This window comes from Lissotriton vulgaris, chromosome 7 (assembly GCF_964263255.1).
Source record: "Lissotriton vulgaris chromosome 7, aLisVul1.2, whole genome shotgun sequence".
Lineage (NCBI taxonomy): Eukaryota > Metazoa > Chordata > Amphibia > Caudata > Salamandridae > Lissotriton > Lissotriton vulgaris.
The window spans coordinates 1,622,038,044-1,622,053,561 of record NC_141695.1 but is presented as its reverse complement, the minus strand read 5'-3'; the positions used below and the strand labels follow the sequence as shown (position 1 = coordinate 1,622,053,561).

At 43.6% G+C, this 15,518-nt stretch overlaps 1 protein-coding gene across 2 annotated transcripts in view; it reads left to right on the top strand.

Annotated features, from left to right (window-relative positions):
* The window catches only part of LOC147706118 (adenosine deaminase-like), a 180,336-nt gene that overhangs the window by 126,452 nt on the left and 38,366 nt on the right, over nucleotides 1–15,518 (top strand). For both annotated transcript variants that reach the window (XM_086932552.1, XM_086932553.1), the window contains 2 exons: nucleotides 4,017–4,088; nucleotides 8,827–8,928. In XM_086932552.1, the coding sequence (XP_086788678.1) occupies nucleotides 4,017–4,088; nucleotides 8,827–8,928 (174 nt within the window). The remainder of the gene's footprint in view (nucleotides 1–4,016; nucleotides 4,089–8,826; nucleotides 8,929–15,518) is intronic.

The following is a 15,518-nucleotide window of genomic DNA, read 5'->3' as shown; positions in this document are numbered from 1 at the left end:
TGAACAAAGAGCTGCTTTTAAAATAGGCTGCCTGGTATATAGGGCCCGGCAGACCAAGGGCCCGGCTTTCCTGAAATCTCTAATCAACTCTCACTGTCCGGCTCGTAAACTTTGTTCTGCCCATCTCCACCTCCTCACCACTCCGGTGGTTAAACTAAAGAAACTGGGCGGCCGCAGATTCAGCTATCTAGCACCCAAACTGTGGAACTCCCTTCCCCTCCTAATTAAAACCTCTGACACCCTGCTAAGCTTCCGAAAGAGCCTAAAAACTTGGCTCTTCTCGAACCTCATCTAAGCTATGGCCCTCACCCTCAATCTTAATCACAGCGCCAGGAAACCTCTGGTGTCAGTGCGCTTTATAAATACAGCATAAGATAAGATAAGATAAGATGTAAAAGTCACAGATGGTGTAGGATAAAGTGCAGTTGGATCTATGACCTTAGGGCACTGGCATGACAGGTAGGCACGCACTGGCACCATATGAATACTTTAATTAAATACATGTTATGCTGTGTTCTGTTATGCAGTTTTTTTATAGTACGCCACTCACCAATGATTAGCCTTTGGTGCAGTTTTGCAGTTCTTGTGGCAGCTGTTGTCTGCAGGGGGTGGGTAGCATTTTTGAAGAAGCCTCCATTGGATATTAATCATGTCCCTACCTCTTGTCTGCCCCATGTCAGTTATTTTTTTGACTATACTTACTGTAGGTTTATTCCAGTAGGGGTGTGGGGGCTCCAAATCAAAGGGTGTAGATTCATCGCAACTAAATCCTTGAGCGTTGGGTGGGAGATTTGTCAGTGGAGCTCACACGTCCTAATGTGCAACGTACGTGAACAGTGTCAGTACGTCTGTTGTGGATAGTGGCAGTAAGGGAGCTGGGCAGTGTTAGTTGCCCTAGAGGCCCTTGTGTGAACACTAGTGTGTCATCACTAAACCATGAGTTTGTGCATGTATTGGAAGAAATCTAGGCTGTAGTTGACCTGATCGTTTGGGCTGTGACCCACATAGGTTAATCTAAAGAGGTAAAATCAGGAGCATTGGATGAACCTTTTGGGAAGCTGACCCCACATCTTTGTACCGTGAAGAAATATCGATATATATATCTTGAAGGTACATATATGTGGAATTAGGTATAGTTATCTACAGTTAGTATAGATAGTATAGTTTACCTATTTATATTTACCTCTTCCATATCTTGGGTCTCGATATGTTGGTTATGATATTGTGGTATCTCCATATTTAAAATTGGATATTCCAGACTAAAACCGATAAGCTGTAGTCTGAGTTAGTTATTTTACAGACTAGACTCTTGCGGTTGGTGTTGTAGTGCCACAAGGAGGTCATTTGTAATAATTTTAGAGGATTTTGAAGGTTCTTGGTCCCTGGAATAGTGTGTAAAAGGTTATTGTTGTTTTGTACAGCGTTTCATGGATCCAAATTGGAATATGGTATCTTACACGTTTTAGCTCTTCTACTATCTAAGAAATACTTATATGGGCACGTGTTTAATGTGGAGCAACGCCATCCAATCTGATAGAGTTCTGAGTCTGAAACTCATGAATCCACTCTCAGAGCTCAGAGAAGACCTTTTTCAGCTGTGGTTCGTCCACTATGGTTGAGGAGTGTCGCCCCCCTGGCAGCCGCATAAACAAAATACAAATAAAATGATAAAAAACTTGGGTTTATTATCGTTTTATTGTGTTTCCCAGCTGAGTCTTGGGATGGGGCAGGTGGGATGACAGGCACCGACGGGTAGTGATACGCCCTGCTGTCAGTGCGCATGTCGGTTTGGCCGGCCGTCTGAGCACTGAAGCTGTCTCCAAACCGAGCTGCATTGGTGGACGGTCTCCCTGGGAGCGCAAATTGAGGGCTCTCAGGCCAATCCTGAGGCTGCTGTCATGCATGAGAGCACCTTGAGGATTGGCGACAGAGGAGTTTGGGAGCCTAGGCCTGCAGTGGAGCCACAAGAGGAGCAGAAGACCGGCGATGCGGCTGGCTATAGGCGGCAGGTAAGTTCTTATTTTTTCCCCCTTTTTTCATTGTCATCGTCTCCTCCCCCCACCCCGCCACTCTTCTTTGACATTGGCCTCTACTGGTCTTTTGTAAATGTCAAAAGGTTCTGCATGGTTCTAGGCTCTGAGATGTTGCCTGGTACTGTGTTAGCCATGTATCTTTATTGTCCTAATGTTAGTGTATTACCTGTTACAGTGAAGGTGCATTCCTGCAACACTGCTGTACAAGGATAGATGATCAGGCCTGCTCTGCTCCGCCTGCTCCATACATTTACACCAGAGCACAAAAATGGACCCTTGGGGAGAACTACATGACTGAAAATGTAAATTGTAAATGTAAATGGATACTTGTATAGCGCACTACTCACCCGCAAGGGTCTCAAGGCGCTTGTACGAATACCACTGTGGAACCCATCCTGGCTTTCCCTGTGAGGCGTCCACTCCTGGGCACCCCCAAGGTGGAGGCTAGGCATCCTTAGCGTTGTGGGGGCCGTTGTGGAGATTAAGCAAGCTATTGCCCAGAGTTGCAGAGTGGGACTCCATGATTGGAATAGGCACCGAGGCGAGAATGATCAGGTCCGTGGAATTTTGAGCCCAAGACCCGCCGAGGCGGGGAATTGAACCCTGGTCCTGGGCTAGACCTCTGCATCAGGGTCTTCTGCTCTAACCACTGAGCCACATTTCTCCACTAATTGTGGACTGCCAAGTGCACACTCCCCTAGAAGCGCGGGCCTCTGGTGGGTTTGGAAATCAGGGTTGGAAGAGAAATCCACCCCGGGCTGTGGAGTAACAGTGCCCAGTACTCTTGGATTTATAGGAGGCGAACATCTTCAAACATAATTTTATCTTAATCTCAAAAATAAATATTCTTTTATAATTGTCTCATTTCTTGGAATTAGAATTAATATTATTCTTACTCAACACGAAGGACAATCGCTGTCATGGTTGTGATCAGGCATATCAGAAGCTGCTGGCTAACATTTTTGCGGGACCTTTCTTTGGTGTCTGAAGAAAGGATCCCCTCAGAATTAAAAAGACCAATCTGAGGAAAGAAAACAGAGTATTTGGCACCAAGTAGTGGTGTTGCCAGGCTAGATGCATAAAAAAGTGACATCCGGACTTCTGTTTTGACATTTAAAAAACATGTAAAATGTGCGGGGCTTGAGGCAAGGCCCCCAGGTGCCTTCTTTTGTGCAGTGGCGGCTGACACAAAGAAGAGGTGGGGGTGGGTGGAGGGGGGTGCGAGGCAGCGTGGGAGGGTGAGCACTTCGGGGTGGGGGTATTTATAATAAAAGAAATGTAAAAACCACCTACCTGGGGCTGCGGCTGCGGCTACCTCCCGCATCGCGTTGGCCCTCCGTGTTCTCTTTCTGGTCCCAGGATCCCAGCATGCACTGGGACATATTCCCTGTGCAATCCCCACGCTGCTCTCAAGCTATGAGATCAGGGCATTAATTGGTCTGAGCGGGCTGAAAAGACGCTCCGCTCAGACTAGGGAGTCTGTGGGGTTTCTCCAGTCCGCCTGTTCAATGCAGCCAGGCTGGAGAAACCTAAGTGCGCATGTGTGTTTGGACAGCCTGAGATGGCCGGCCAAACACATATGCGCACTTAGAGAGTGCACATAGCACCCCCCCCCATCCCATGGCCCCACCCCTCCTTGAAAGCGCAGGCTCAGAGCCGGCAAATGAACAACAAAACGATTTAGGTAATCGTTTAAATGTTCACCTGCTGGCTCAAAGCCAGTAGGACGACGCTCCTCCGCCATTGCGGAGGAGCCGCCGCTACTTTTGTGACAGTCCTGCTTGTTTTAGTCCTTTCTCTGTATCTAGGCAAAACATAATCAGGGTGCTGGAGAAACTGATCCTGACCTTTTCCGTCATTTACCACCACATTGTCACTAACTCTATATTCAGTTGTGTATACGTCTGATGTAAGTCAGTCTTAGAAGTATCTACAGTAACTTTAACCCTGGTTCTCAGATACCTTTGTCATGTGTTTTTGCAGGAAGCTGTACGTTGTGGCATCCATAGAACAGTTCACGCCGGAGAAGCCGGTCCCCCATCAGTGGTCAAGGAGGTAAGAATAAAACTTCAGATGAGAAAAGGATAGCGGCTTTATCTGTTTAGATCAATGCATATATCATGGAATAATAACAACCAAATGCCACTGGAAAAATGGGCCAAGAGAAACTCATCCTTACAGGCTCATGCACTTATGTTTTTAAAACAGAGTGCCCATGCACTTATGTTTAAAAACACAGGGCCCATGCACTAATTTTTTAAAAGACAGGGCAAATGCGCTTATGTTTTAAAAATACAGGGCACCATGCACTTATGTTTTAAAAACACAGTGTCCATGCACTTATGGTTTTAAAACACAGTGCCCATGGACTTACGTTTAAAAACACAGGGCCCATGCACTAATTTTTTAAAAGACAGGGCCAATGCACTTATGTTTTAAAAATACAGGCCACCATGCACTTATGTTTTAAAAACACAGGGTCCATGCACTTATGGTTTTAAAACACAGTGCCCATGGACTTACGTTTAAAAACACAGGGCCCATGCACTCATTTTTATAAAACACAGGGCCAATGCACTTATGTTTTAAAAATACAGGGCGCCATGCACTTATGTTTTAAAAATACAGGGCTTATGCACCTATGTTTGATAAACACAGGGCCCATGCACTTATTTTTTTAAAAGACAGGGCCAATGCACTTATGTTTTCAAAATACAGGGCGCATGCACTTATGTTTTTAAAACACAGGGCCCATACACTTATGTTTTAAAAACACAGGGCTCATGCACTTATGTTTGAAAAACACAGTGCCCATGCACTTATGTTTTAAAAACACAGGCTGTTGCACTTACGTTTTAAAAATACAGGGCCCATGCACTTATGTTTTAAAAACACAGGCTCATGCACTTACGTTTTTTTACAAACTAGACCCTACCTCTGCCCCTTTAATGTATAGTTTTATCATTATCAACTGAAATGAATATTCTGATCATCCCACAGTGAGATATCCTCTCCATCCAAAACACCTCCAGCACTAATTTTTTAAAAGACAGGGCCAATGCACTTATGTTTTAAAAACACAGGGCCCATGCACATATGGTTTTAAAACACAGGGCTCTTGCACTCATTGTTTTAAAACACAGGGCCAATGTACTTATGTTTAAAAACACAGGGCTCTTGCACTCATTGTTTTAAAACACAGTGCCCATGGACTTACGTTTAAAAACACAGGGCTCTTGCACTCATTGTTTTAAAACACAGGGCCAATGTACTTATGTTTTAAAATATAGGGCCCCATGCACTTATGTTTTGAAAACACATGGCCCATGCACTTATGCTTTAAAAATACAGGGCTTATGCACCTATGTTTGAAAAACACAGGGGCCATGCACTTATTTTTTTTAAAACACAGGGTCCATGCACTATTTTTTTTAAAGACAGGGCCAATGCACTTATGTTTTAAAAATACAGGGCACCATGCACTTATGTTTTAAAAACACAGGGCCCATGGACTAATTTTTTAAGAGACAGGGCCAATGCACTTATGTTTTAAAAATACAGGGCACCATGCACTAATGTTTTAAAAACACAGGGCCCATGCACTTATGGTTTTAAAACACAGTGCCCATGGACTTACGTTTAAAAACACAGGGCTCTTGCACTCATTGTTTTAAAACACAGGGCCAATGTACTTATGTTTTAAAATATAGGGCCCCATGCACTTATGTTTTGAAAACACATGGCCCATGCACTTATGCTTTAAAAATACAGGGCTTATGCACCTATGTTTGAAAAACACAGGGGCCATGCACTTATTTTTTTTAAAACACAGGGGCCATGCACTTATTTTTTTTAAAACACAGGGTCCATGCACTATTTTTTTTAAAGACAGGGCCAATGCACTTATGTTTTAAAAATACAGGGCACCATGCACTTATGTTTTAAAAACACAGGGCCCATGGACTAATTTTTTAAGAGACAGGGCCAATGCGCTTATGTTTTAAAAATACAGGGCACCATGCACTTATGTTTTAAAAACACAGGGCCCATGCACATATGGTTTGAAAACACAGTGCCCATGGACTTACGTTTAAAAACACAGGGCTCTTGCACTCATTGTTTTAAAACACAGGGCCAATGTACTTATGTTTTAAAATATAGGGCCCCATGCACTTATGTTTTGAAAACACATGGCCCATGCACTTATGCTTTAAAAATACAGGGCTTATGCACCTATGTTTGAAAAACACAGGGGCCATGCACTTATTTTTTTTAAAACACAGGGTCCATGCACTATTTTTTTTAAAGACAGGGCCAATGCACTTATGTTTTAAAAATACAGGGCACCATGCACTAATGTTTTAAAAACACAGGGCCCATGCACTTATGGTTTTAAAACACAGTGCCCATGGACTTACGTTTAAAAACACAGGGCCCATGCACTCATTTTTTTTAAAACACAGGGCCAATTCACTTATGTTTTAAAAACACAGGGCCCCATGCACTTATGTTTTAAAAACACAGGCTCATGCACTTATGTTTTAAAAACACAGGGCCATGCACTTATGTTTTGAAAACACATGGCCCATGCACTTATGTTTTAAAAATACAGGGCTTATGCACCTATGTTTGAAAAACACAGGGCCCATGCACATGTTTTAAAAACACAGGCTGTTGCACTTATGTTTTAAAAACACAGGGCCCATACACTTATGTTTTAAAAACACAGGCTCATGCACTTATGTTTTAAAAACACAGGGCCCATGCACTTATATTTTGAAAACACATGGCCCATGCACTTATGTTTTAAAAATACAGGGCTTATGCACCTATGTGTGAAAAACACAGGGCCCATGCACTTTTTTTTTTAAAAGGCATGGCTAATGCACTTATGTTTTAAAAACACAGGGCTCATGCACTTATGTTTGAAAAACACTGGGCCCATGCACATGTTTTAAAAACACAGGCCGTTGCACTTTTGTTTTAAAAACACAGGGCCCATGCACTTATGTTTTAAAAACAGGCTCATGCACTTACGTTTTAAAAACACAGAGCCCATGCACTTAAGTTTTTTTTACAAACTAGACCCTAACTCTGTCTTTTTAATGTATTGTTTTATCATTATCAACTGCAATGAATACTCTGATCATCCCACAGCGAGATATCCTCTACATCCTCTACATCCTAAACACCTCCAGCAGTAGAGAAGGCACTCCAGCATCACACTGCAACCCGTTTCGGCATCTTCATAGCCCTGAAAATATTTGCCCAGTGCTAGACTTTAAGCTGGGTGTTGGACTGAATGCTGGGGACTTGCAATGCTTCATGCAGCTTCATCACACTGTAGCAGTATATATACAATAAAATGTCATAGTGCGGAGCTGCGCCAAATTTGGAAGAGCCGTACTCCGACATTTCCAAAACTTAGGGATGCGCCGTATTTTCAATAATTCGGCACACCCCTGTGTTTTCCCTAGTACTGGCGCTAAAATTAGCTGCCTGGGGCCAACACAGACACCCTTGCACCATAGTGCAAGGGTGACTGCGTTGCATTGCATTGCAGAATGCAGCACACATAGAAATAACAAATTGTCATTATTTAATGTTTGTTTATGTGCAGGAAGGGACACCTTCTTGCCCATAAACAATCATTAAAGGCGTTTTAGCTCTTTCAATGTGTGCTGCAGAACGCAACACTCATAGAAAGAGCAAAAACAAAGAGAAATAAAATGTTTCTGCATGGCTTTAGTTTTTGGCTCTGCATCAGATTTACAGATCCTTGTAAATATGGGGCACCGTAAAAAAGCAACAGGTGTTGCAGTGGATCGCCCACAGCAACGCCCATTGCTTGCCCCTTTCATGCTAAGTGATGTGTGATGCGTGTAAAGGGGCACGCAAAATGTCTTACTGCCGCTTTGTAAATGTGGAGAAGGGCATAGCTCCACTAGATCGTCGCTACAAGTAACATTCTATACCTTTGTAAATATACCCCTGAAATTCCCAAAAAATGGTGCACCTGGCACCTTGACTTCAGTTATCAGATATTTTCGGGATAGCATGAGTCAACAATGACAGTGCTGCTGATGTAAAGATATGTTGGGCCCGATTCACAAAACTAACTTGAGACAAAATCCTAAACTTACTACTTTTGGTATTCACAGAAGTTAGGATTTTGTCTTAAGTTTGTCTTAAGACAGACTTAAGACAGACTTAAGACAAAATCCTAACTTAAGTCTGTCTTAAGTCTGTCTTAAGACAAACTTCAGACAAAATCCTAACTTCTGTGAATACCAAAAGTAGTAAGTTTAGGATTTTGTCCTAAGTTAGTTCTGTGAATCGGCCCCGTTGTATTTTAGGTGCCATGTCTTACTGAGTACAGATAATACAACTACCCAGTCTCTTGATAGCCTCAGGGAGTGAAGCATGAACACAATGTAAGTCGCATTTGTTTGAATAGTTGTGTGTTTCTGACACATTTGTAGGTGACGTGCTCATTCAGTTGGATGGGCTTTAGACTGGTCAGTGTCCAACATCATTCATAAAATATATGTGCAGATTAAGACTTTACTCATATGTTGGCAATGTTGCTATATTGACAACACCAGATGCTAAATAACAAACTGTTCTGGGTTGAATGTAAGATAGTAGTTGGCCTCATATATGATACAGACATGTTTATAAGTCATATGCCAATATTGTCATTGTTGAATCTGTGTCATGTGCAGTGCACAAATAGACCAGTAAAATGAATATTGAACAAAACAACCTTAAATAAAATATTTTGTATTGACAGGCAGTGGAAATACTAAAGGCTGAACGAATTGGACATGGTTATCACACCATCCAAGACCCAGTTCTGTACAAAGAGTTGTTGGAAAATAAAATGCATTTTGAGGTAAGTGAAATATGGGTTAATGTTACAGGAAATAGAGAACATCGCTCCTGCGCCTAGATCTTATTTTGGTTTTAAGGTTCCATATTTGTTACATCTTATATGTTTTCTGCTTATAACAATCACATTAATTGAAGCATGAATGGCAAAATGATTTTCTTAGCTGCATGCAAAATTTTATTTAATTTGGCCTTTTGCTGTTATTTAGTAAAATTACTAGGTGGCACCGTAATGTTCCTTCTTGACCTCGCCAAATGGAAGAGCTGGACCTGAGATTCTGGTTTATTAGTAACCAGAATCAGCAATGGGTCCCATGTTTTGCTAAAAACTTGATTGAAATGTGTTCAATTGATCCATGTCCTTGCACTCGTCACACAGAATCCCCCATCTTTGAATTTGGTGCAAACGTCTGCCTAGATACTTCCTTACAAGGGAGAGGCATGAAATTGAATAGGCATGAAGTGAATGTTCACTACTTTGAAGGAAATTGCACTCCGCCGCTCATGCCAGCTACAAAGCTTCTACAACCTCCGGTGGCTCTTCTAGCTTTGAGAATCACAAGATTGAAATCAGATGAAGGCTGCAAGGATCTATTGGGTATATACCACTGAGAACTTTGTTTAAGAAGTTCAGGTCCTGAATCATGCAGTCAGTGGCAGTTGGTAGGAGACAGAGACAGCGGGACGGGGGAATGTGGGGAGGGGAGTAAAGAAAAAATTAAACGTACCTGCTGGTGCTGTCGCCAGCAGTTGCAAGTTGCTGCCTCTCCTACGCAGGTCAGGAACTGGAAGCACCCAAGCTTCCAGACACTCCTGGCTAATCATGACACTGATCATAGCAGTGTTGTGATTGGTCTGAGTGCTGTGGTTCAGCACTCAGAGAGAGAGTGGAAGCCTGGTCATGTTCTCTACCCAGGCTGTAATGCAGCCTGGGTGGAGAACATGCAAAGTGCAAAGTGTGCATGACTGTTTGGCCGGGCCAAGAGGGCCTGCCGAATTCAATCCGTTTTTTAATAGGAAGCCAGTGCAAAAAGGGAAAAGCATTAAGGGACATCAAATAATGATCAATGACATTCCACTGTTTTGGTTTTTCTTGCACAACCCTGCTTATTTCACTCGACATCTCTCCTTTGAGGACCAGCTTTCTACTTGGGCCTGATTACATGTCAGGCAGAGCGGTATCCCCTAGTGGGTGGCCACTCCTGTTGATCACACATGTCCCTTTGTTGCTGCACATTTTACTGGGTGTAGAAATGCACGGGGTAAAATCACATGCAGTCGTACTACTTGTACCCACGGCCTGTAAATTAAATGCTACTAGTGAGCCAGCTGCACTCATTGTGCCACTGACTAAAGTAGCCTTTTAAATGATGTCTGAGGACTCCCATTGCAGCTTGTAGCACAGTTTTAAAATGCCATTTCAACCTGGCAATATAGACCTTTATCCAGGCCTAAACCCCCCTTTTTAATATATATAATTCATCTGCTAGGGTAGGCCCTAAACAGTCCATAGGGGCAGGTGCATTGTTTTTAAAAAGTAGGACACGTGTTTTTGAGTTTTACATTTCTGGTATTAAAAAAATCCTACATTTGTTTTTCACTGCTCGAAGGCCTACCTCTCCCATAGGATAACATTGGATTTCCTTATTACATTCTATATGTGCTAACTTTTGTTTGGGAGCAGTTAAAGGTATGATGTTTGGAATCCAATAAATTGTCATTTAAATCTTCAATTGTAAAGTCAGGCTTTATGTCACAATATTGAAAATGCCACTTTTAGAAAGTTATCATTTACCTGTCCCCACCATTTGATGCCTGCAGTCTGTGTCCTGGATATGTTTACTGTAAATACCTTGGCAGTTGGCCTTGGTGTATTCCACATAGATGATAAGACGAAGCGGGTTGTCTGGGTGGACTGTCCTGCCCGGATGGGTGGAGTGGAGCTGTTCCCTTCCTCAATTACATTTCAAAGGGCTGCCTCCAACACACACAAAGGGACTTGATACCAGCCTTTTGTCAACCTAGACAACATAAACTCTTGAAAGGGGAAGGCAGGATCTTTCCAGAACCAGATGAGGGAGTTGCCAGGATGCCACCACCACTTCAAGACAGGCATCAGGTGTAGCATTCTGATGCATTCCCAGGTCTACTACTAATGGTAAATCTGGTAATGTGATAATACCAATACATGAGTGGATATGTGGGAAAACCTACTCATGGAACGCCTCCCTGGGGCAGAGTCACGCAGGGCAGCAATTTGCGTTTGTTGGAAGATGGGTTATTAGTTGGAGAAGGTAGGTAACTTCAACTGGTAATAATACCGCAATCACTAATAACGTTAAGTCAAGTCTCAATAAATTAATCCTTGCTCAACCTTTGGTAGATTGGGAGATAAGCAGTCAGGCTTAACTTAAGAGGCAGGTGTGTAAAGCATCTATTATCACCAAAACAATAAATGGATGAAAGACACAACACCATAAAAATCCAACACCAATTTATGAAAATGGAGAATATTTTTATTTTTCAAATGACACCAAAATTATGAATTTGTAAAGATTAAATAAAAAAAATGCTTTCTAGAGCCAAAAGGCTTAAAGCGCCACTTGCGGCTATCTGGTGTGTGCTGGACTGGGCAAAGTCAAAGTTTCAGGCTGACTGCAATAGAGCACGGGTTGGATACAATGAGTTCTAGATCCCCGAGAAGATTTTACCTTAGTTGATGCTCGATTCAACCACAGCGGCCTGTTTCAGCTTGATGCCTCAATGGGTCTCTGGAGGTCTTTGACCTTGACGTCCGAGACGGGTAGCTGAAGGGTTCAGAAGCTCTAGTTTTCCTCTGGAGGTCTGGAACTCAATCTCCTACAATGCATCTGGTCAGTCGGAAAGATCCAGGTGAAACTGGTCAGTTGGAGTAGTCCTTTCAGTGAATATTGCAGGTGGTTTCTTCCAGCACTTTTCTACCTGTTGCTGCTCAGGGAGTCCACTCATTTTCCTTTGAGACAGGCACAGTCCTTTCTTTTGAGGAGCATTGAGAGTGCAGCAGGGGCCGTCCTTCTGAGTGAAAACCTTCTGTTGTGCATTCTAAGAGTCCAGCAGAACAGTCCTTCTTCTCCACATATTTCAGGTAGGGATCTGAGGGGCTCCTGCAGACCCCCCATATTTATTCTCCATTCTGGGCTGCTAAGAGGTGGGGGGCACCCCAAACAATGGGGTTCAATTTGCCACCCTCTTCTATTACCACTTCCTGGAAAGGGTGTATATTTTGACCGATAATGCAGCATTCTCCAAAAATCAAAATAGAGAAATGATCTCCTTGCAGAGTGTGTCAGGCTAACCCAACCGAGAGGTATGGATAATATTACACTACAATCACCTTCCAGCCCTTCTCCTCATTTAATTTGGGGGGCTCCTATTTAGCTAGGGATTAAGGAAATGGGGGCTGGCCTGGGTCCTGGTACATCTTTTCTTCTTCCTTTGAAGTTCCCTTTATCTCTAGCCCCCTTCCTTTCACTGGCTTTTCCAGGATGCAAATCTCCTCTCACCAAATGGGTGTATTGTCTCAGTCCCAGGCCTCTTCACACCTACTCAGGGAGCAGCTTAGCTCAGGCTGTCAGAGGCAGGCCAATCAGAAGAAGCTGCTACAACTGTTTTAGGTAACTTAAGGATAGTGAATTCTAAAACGACTTTCCTATAATAGTTACAATAAATCCGATCTTGGCAAGTTGTTGGATTTATCGTAACTATTATTTTGATACTTTGAATGAAGTTGCTAGCTAACTCCAATAAACAGTTAGACTTTATTTCTTTAATAAAGCTGACCTATGTTAGCCTATGGAGCCAATGGGGGAAAACAATTTCGGTTGTTTGGTTCCACACCATGGCATATAAAGCATAATTTATAATGTCCCTGCTTTTTATAACAAGGCACCTTACCCTTGCGGCACCAAGGGCAGACCTTAGGGGTGACTTGTGTGTAATAAAAAGTTAGGTTGCCACCTATAATTTCAAAGTCGAATTTGGACAGTTTTATTTTAAAAGCAGCTTGCAAGGCAGGCCTGGCTTTAAAATGACACTAGACACCACAGCAGTGCCCACTTAACTGCATTAAGTTCACTGGGGTTCTCTATACCTACATGCCCTACCATATACTAGGGACTTACTGATAGGCTGTCTTGTCCAGTTATATTTACATCTATGACAGAGCACTGATCCTGGGCCTGGTTAGCAGGACACTTTAATAGTCAGTAACTACCAGTATCAGTCAAAATGGGGGTGATCAGGGCAAAAAGTATGACTTTCCTACAGTGCTGCCTTGTTTTACTTTAGATTTATCTAGCCATAATCTCTACTAGTTACTCCTAAAATCTTCATTTTTCTCAACCCCTCCTTCTATTTTTCTTGCTTTCATAATTTAACCCAATTACATTACCCTTCCTTCTATTTTTATATTTCTGTTCCACCTATTTATACCTCTTGTTCTTGCTCTCAAAACAACATTTGCTCTAGGAGGGCATAATTTCGTCATAGTACTAAATCAAATAAACAATTGGCTTGGATCAAATTAAACCCATTCTGTGTTTTGCTAAATTGTGACAAATGATATTAGGCCTTCTGTCCAGGCCCTGTGGTAGCCAGTGAATTATCCTCTGAGGGTACTGTCATTTATCACTGGTGTTGAGAGGGCAGGGCTACTGTGCACTACACAGGTTACTTTAAGACTGCTTTTACATACATGACCCTCTGACAGTAGCTTGATCGAGCAGCCAAGGTTTACTCTAGGAGGGTGTATTGGTTTGGGTGGAGGTAAGGTATGAGACAGCAACCACACAAAAATAGAGGCAATGTCCTGTACAGCAAACAGTCCTCAGATTCAGAGAAGGTAGAGCAGTTAAAAAGAAGATAAAAAAAGTCCCTAGTACCTTTCTAAGCTTTGATATTTATCTAAACATGTTTGTAGTTCTTAGAGGTAAACAGGACCAGATTTAGTGCTAGTGGTGCCAAGTGCGATTAGAGGCCAGATGTAGGTAAAATCAAATTTGCGAATCCTTAATAGCGAATTTTACTATTAACGACTCGCAAAATTGAATGTAGGTAGGAAGTGCTAAAATATTAGCAAATCCTTAATATTCCTTAATATCAAATTGAGAATCGCTAATAAGGAATACCTATTCATTCATTCCTATGGGCTTGGAGGCCCATAGGAATGAATGGGAAGATATTCTCCATTTGCCATTCTGGCAGGTGCACTTGCTAGATGTGATGCCATCGATGTCAAGCAGCCGGTGACAGGTGAGTAGACGGTCGCACTGTGAAGCGTGGGGAGCTGGACGCAGATCACGCTTGCTGGCGGCTTAAGGTTGGTCCTCCCGCAAAGCTGTCTCCAGTGACATCCCTGCACCCCGGTGGCTGGCTTTTGCTGATGATCACCTTCTCCAGTCCTTTGTCCTTTCACTCTTATCCTTTTCCCTCTTGCGCACCTGTGGTTGTTGTTTGCACTGTGGCGTCCTGCCACTCTTCATTCCTCTTCTGCAGACTGGCGTCCTGCCATGCTCTTCTCCGTCGCTAAGTGGCATTCAGCCACGCTCTTCTCCTCCTTCCGACCAGGTTCCTCACTTGGATGTTGCGTCCTGCCACATGTCTCATGTTTGCGTCACATGGACATCTCGCTGGTCGTTTCCAGTTCTTAGGACTGTCTTTACTTGCTGCGGACCTGTGGCAGGTCTGTCCTGTCCCTAGGACATGCTTCTTCTCCTGGATCTCTTTCAGTCCCCATCCCCTCCTCTGGGGATTTTCGCAGTGCTTCTCTGCCAGGATGGCAGGTTATCTTTGTTCGAGGGCGTCATGCTTGTGCTTTGTGGCTGCGCCATTTTGGTGCTTCATCCTGCCTTTGTTCAGTCATGCTTGGCGGGGTCAGTCACCATTCGAGTGACGTACTCCTTGCTTTCTATGCGAATGTGGCTTCTGGCCATGTTTCGCCTGTCATTGGAGTATATGTTGTGGTGGTGGCTGGCCACGTGGAGTGTGCGACTCTCCTCTAGCCTGTCTTGGGTCACTGGTGCCTCCTTCTTGAGGCAGTGTGAGTGAGAACACTTTGCTGTCTTCGGCTCGCTGAGGGGCTTTGCTGGTGCAGTGGCAATGTGGAGGCTCTCTGCTGCATTCAGCATTACTTCTTCTCTGTGGAGAGGACTCTCTCTCTCCCGGGCGCCTGCCCTTGCTGTCAGGTTCGCGGGTACGGCCTTCTGCACACCTCTGGCTTCGTGCACTCCGTCTTCATCTTGGGCGTCCTCTTCTGGCACTTGCATGCCCGTTCTTCTGGCTTGCGTTGTTGGTTATTCACCACTGCAGTGGTGTCGGTAGCCACTGGGGTTGTGTGTGCGCAGCTCACATTCTCCTTGCGCCCTTCGTGGGCTTGCAGCAGTAGGGGTTTTCTGAGTCTTTCACACTGGATTATCCATGACTGCCGTGGCTTCACAGCCTTGGCTTTTTGTTGTGCCTCTGACAGCTCTTTTGGCAAGGGCTCTGTGTAGTGCGAATCCCTCTCTTCCCTTGGAGCTGTGGTTTTTGTCTGGAGTGTAAGGTGGTGAGTGGCTGCCC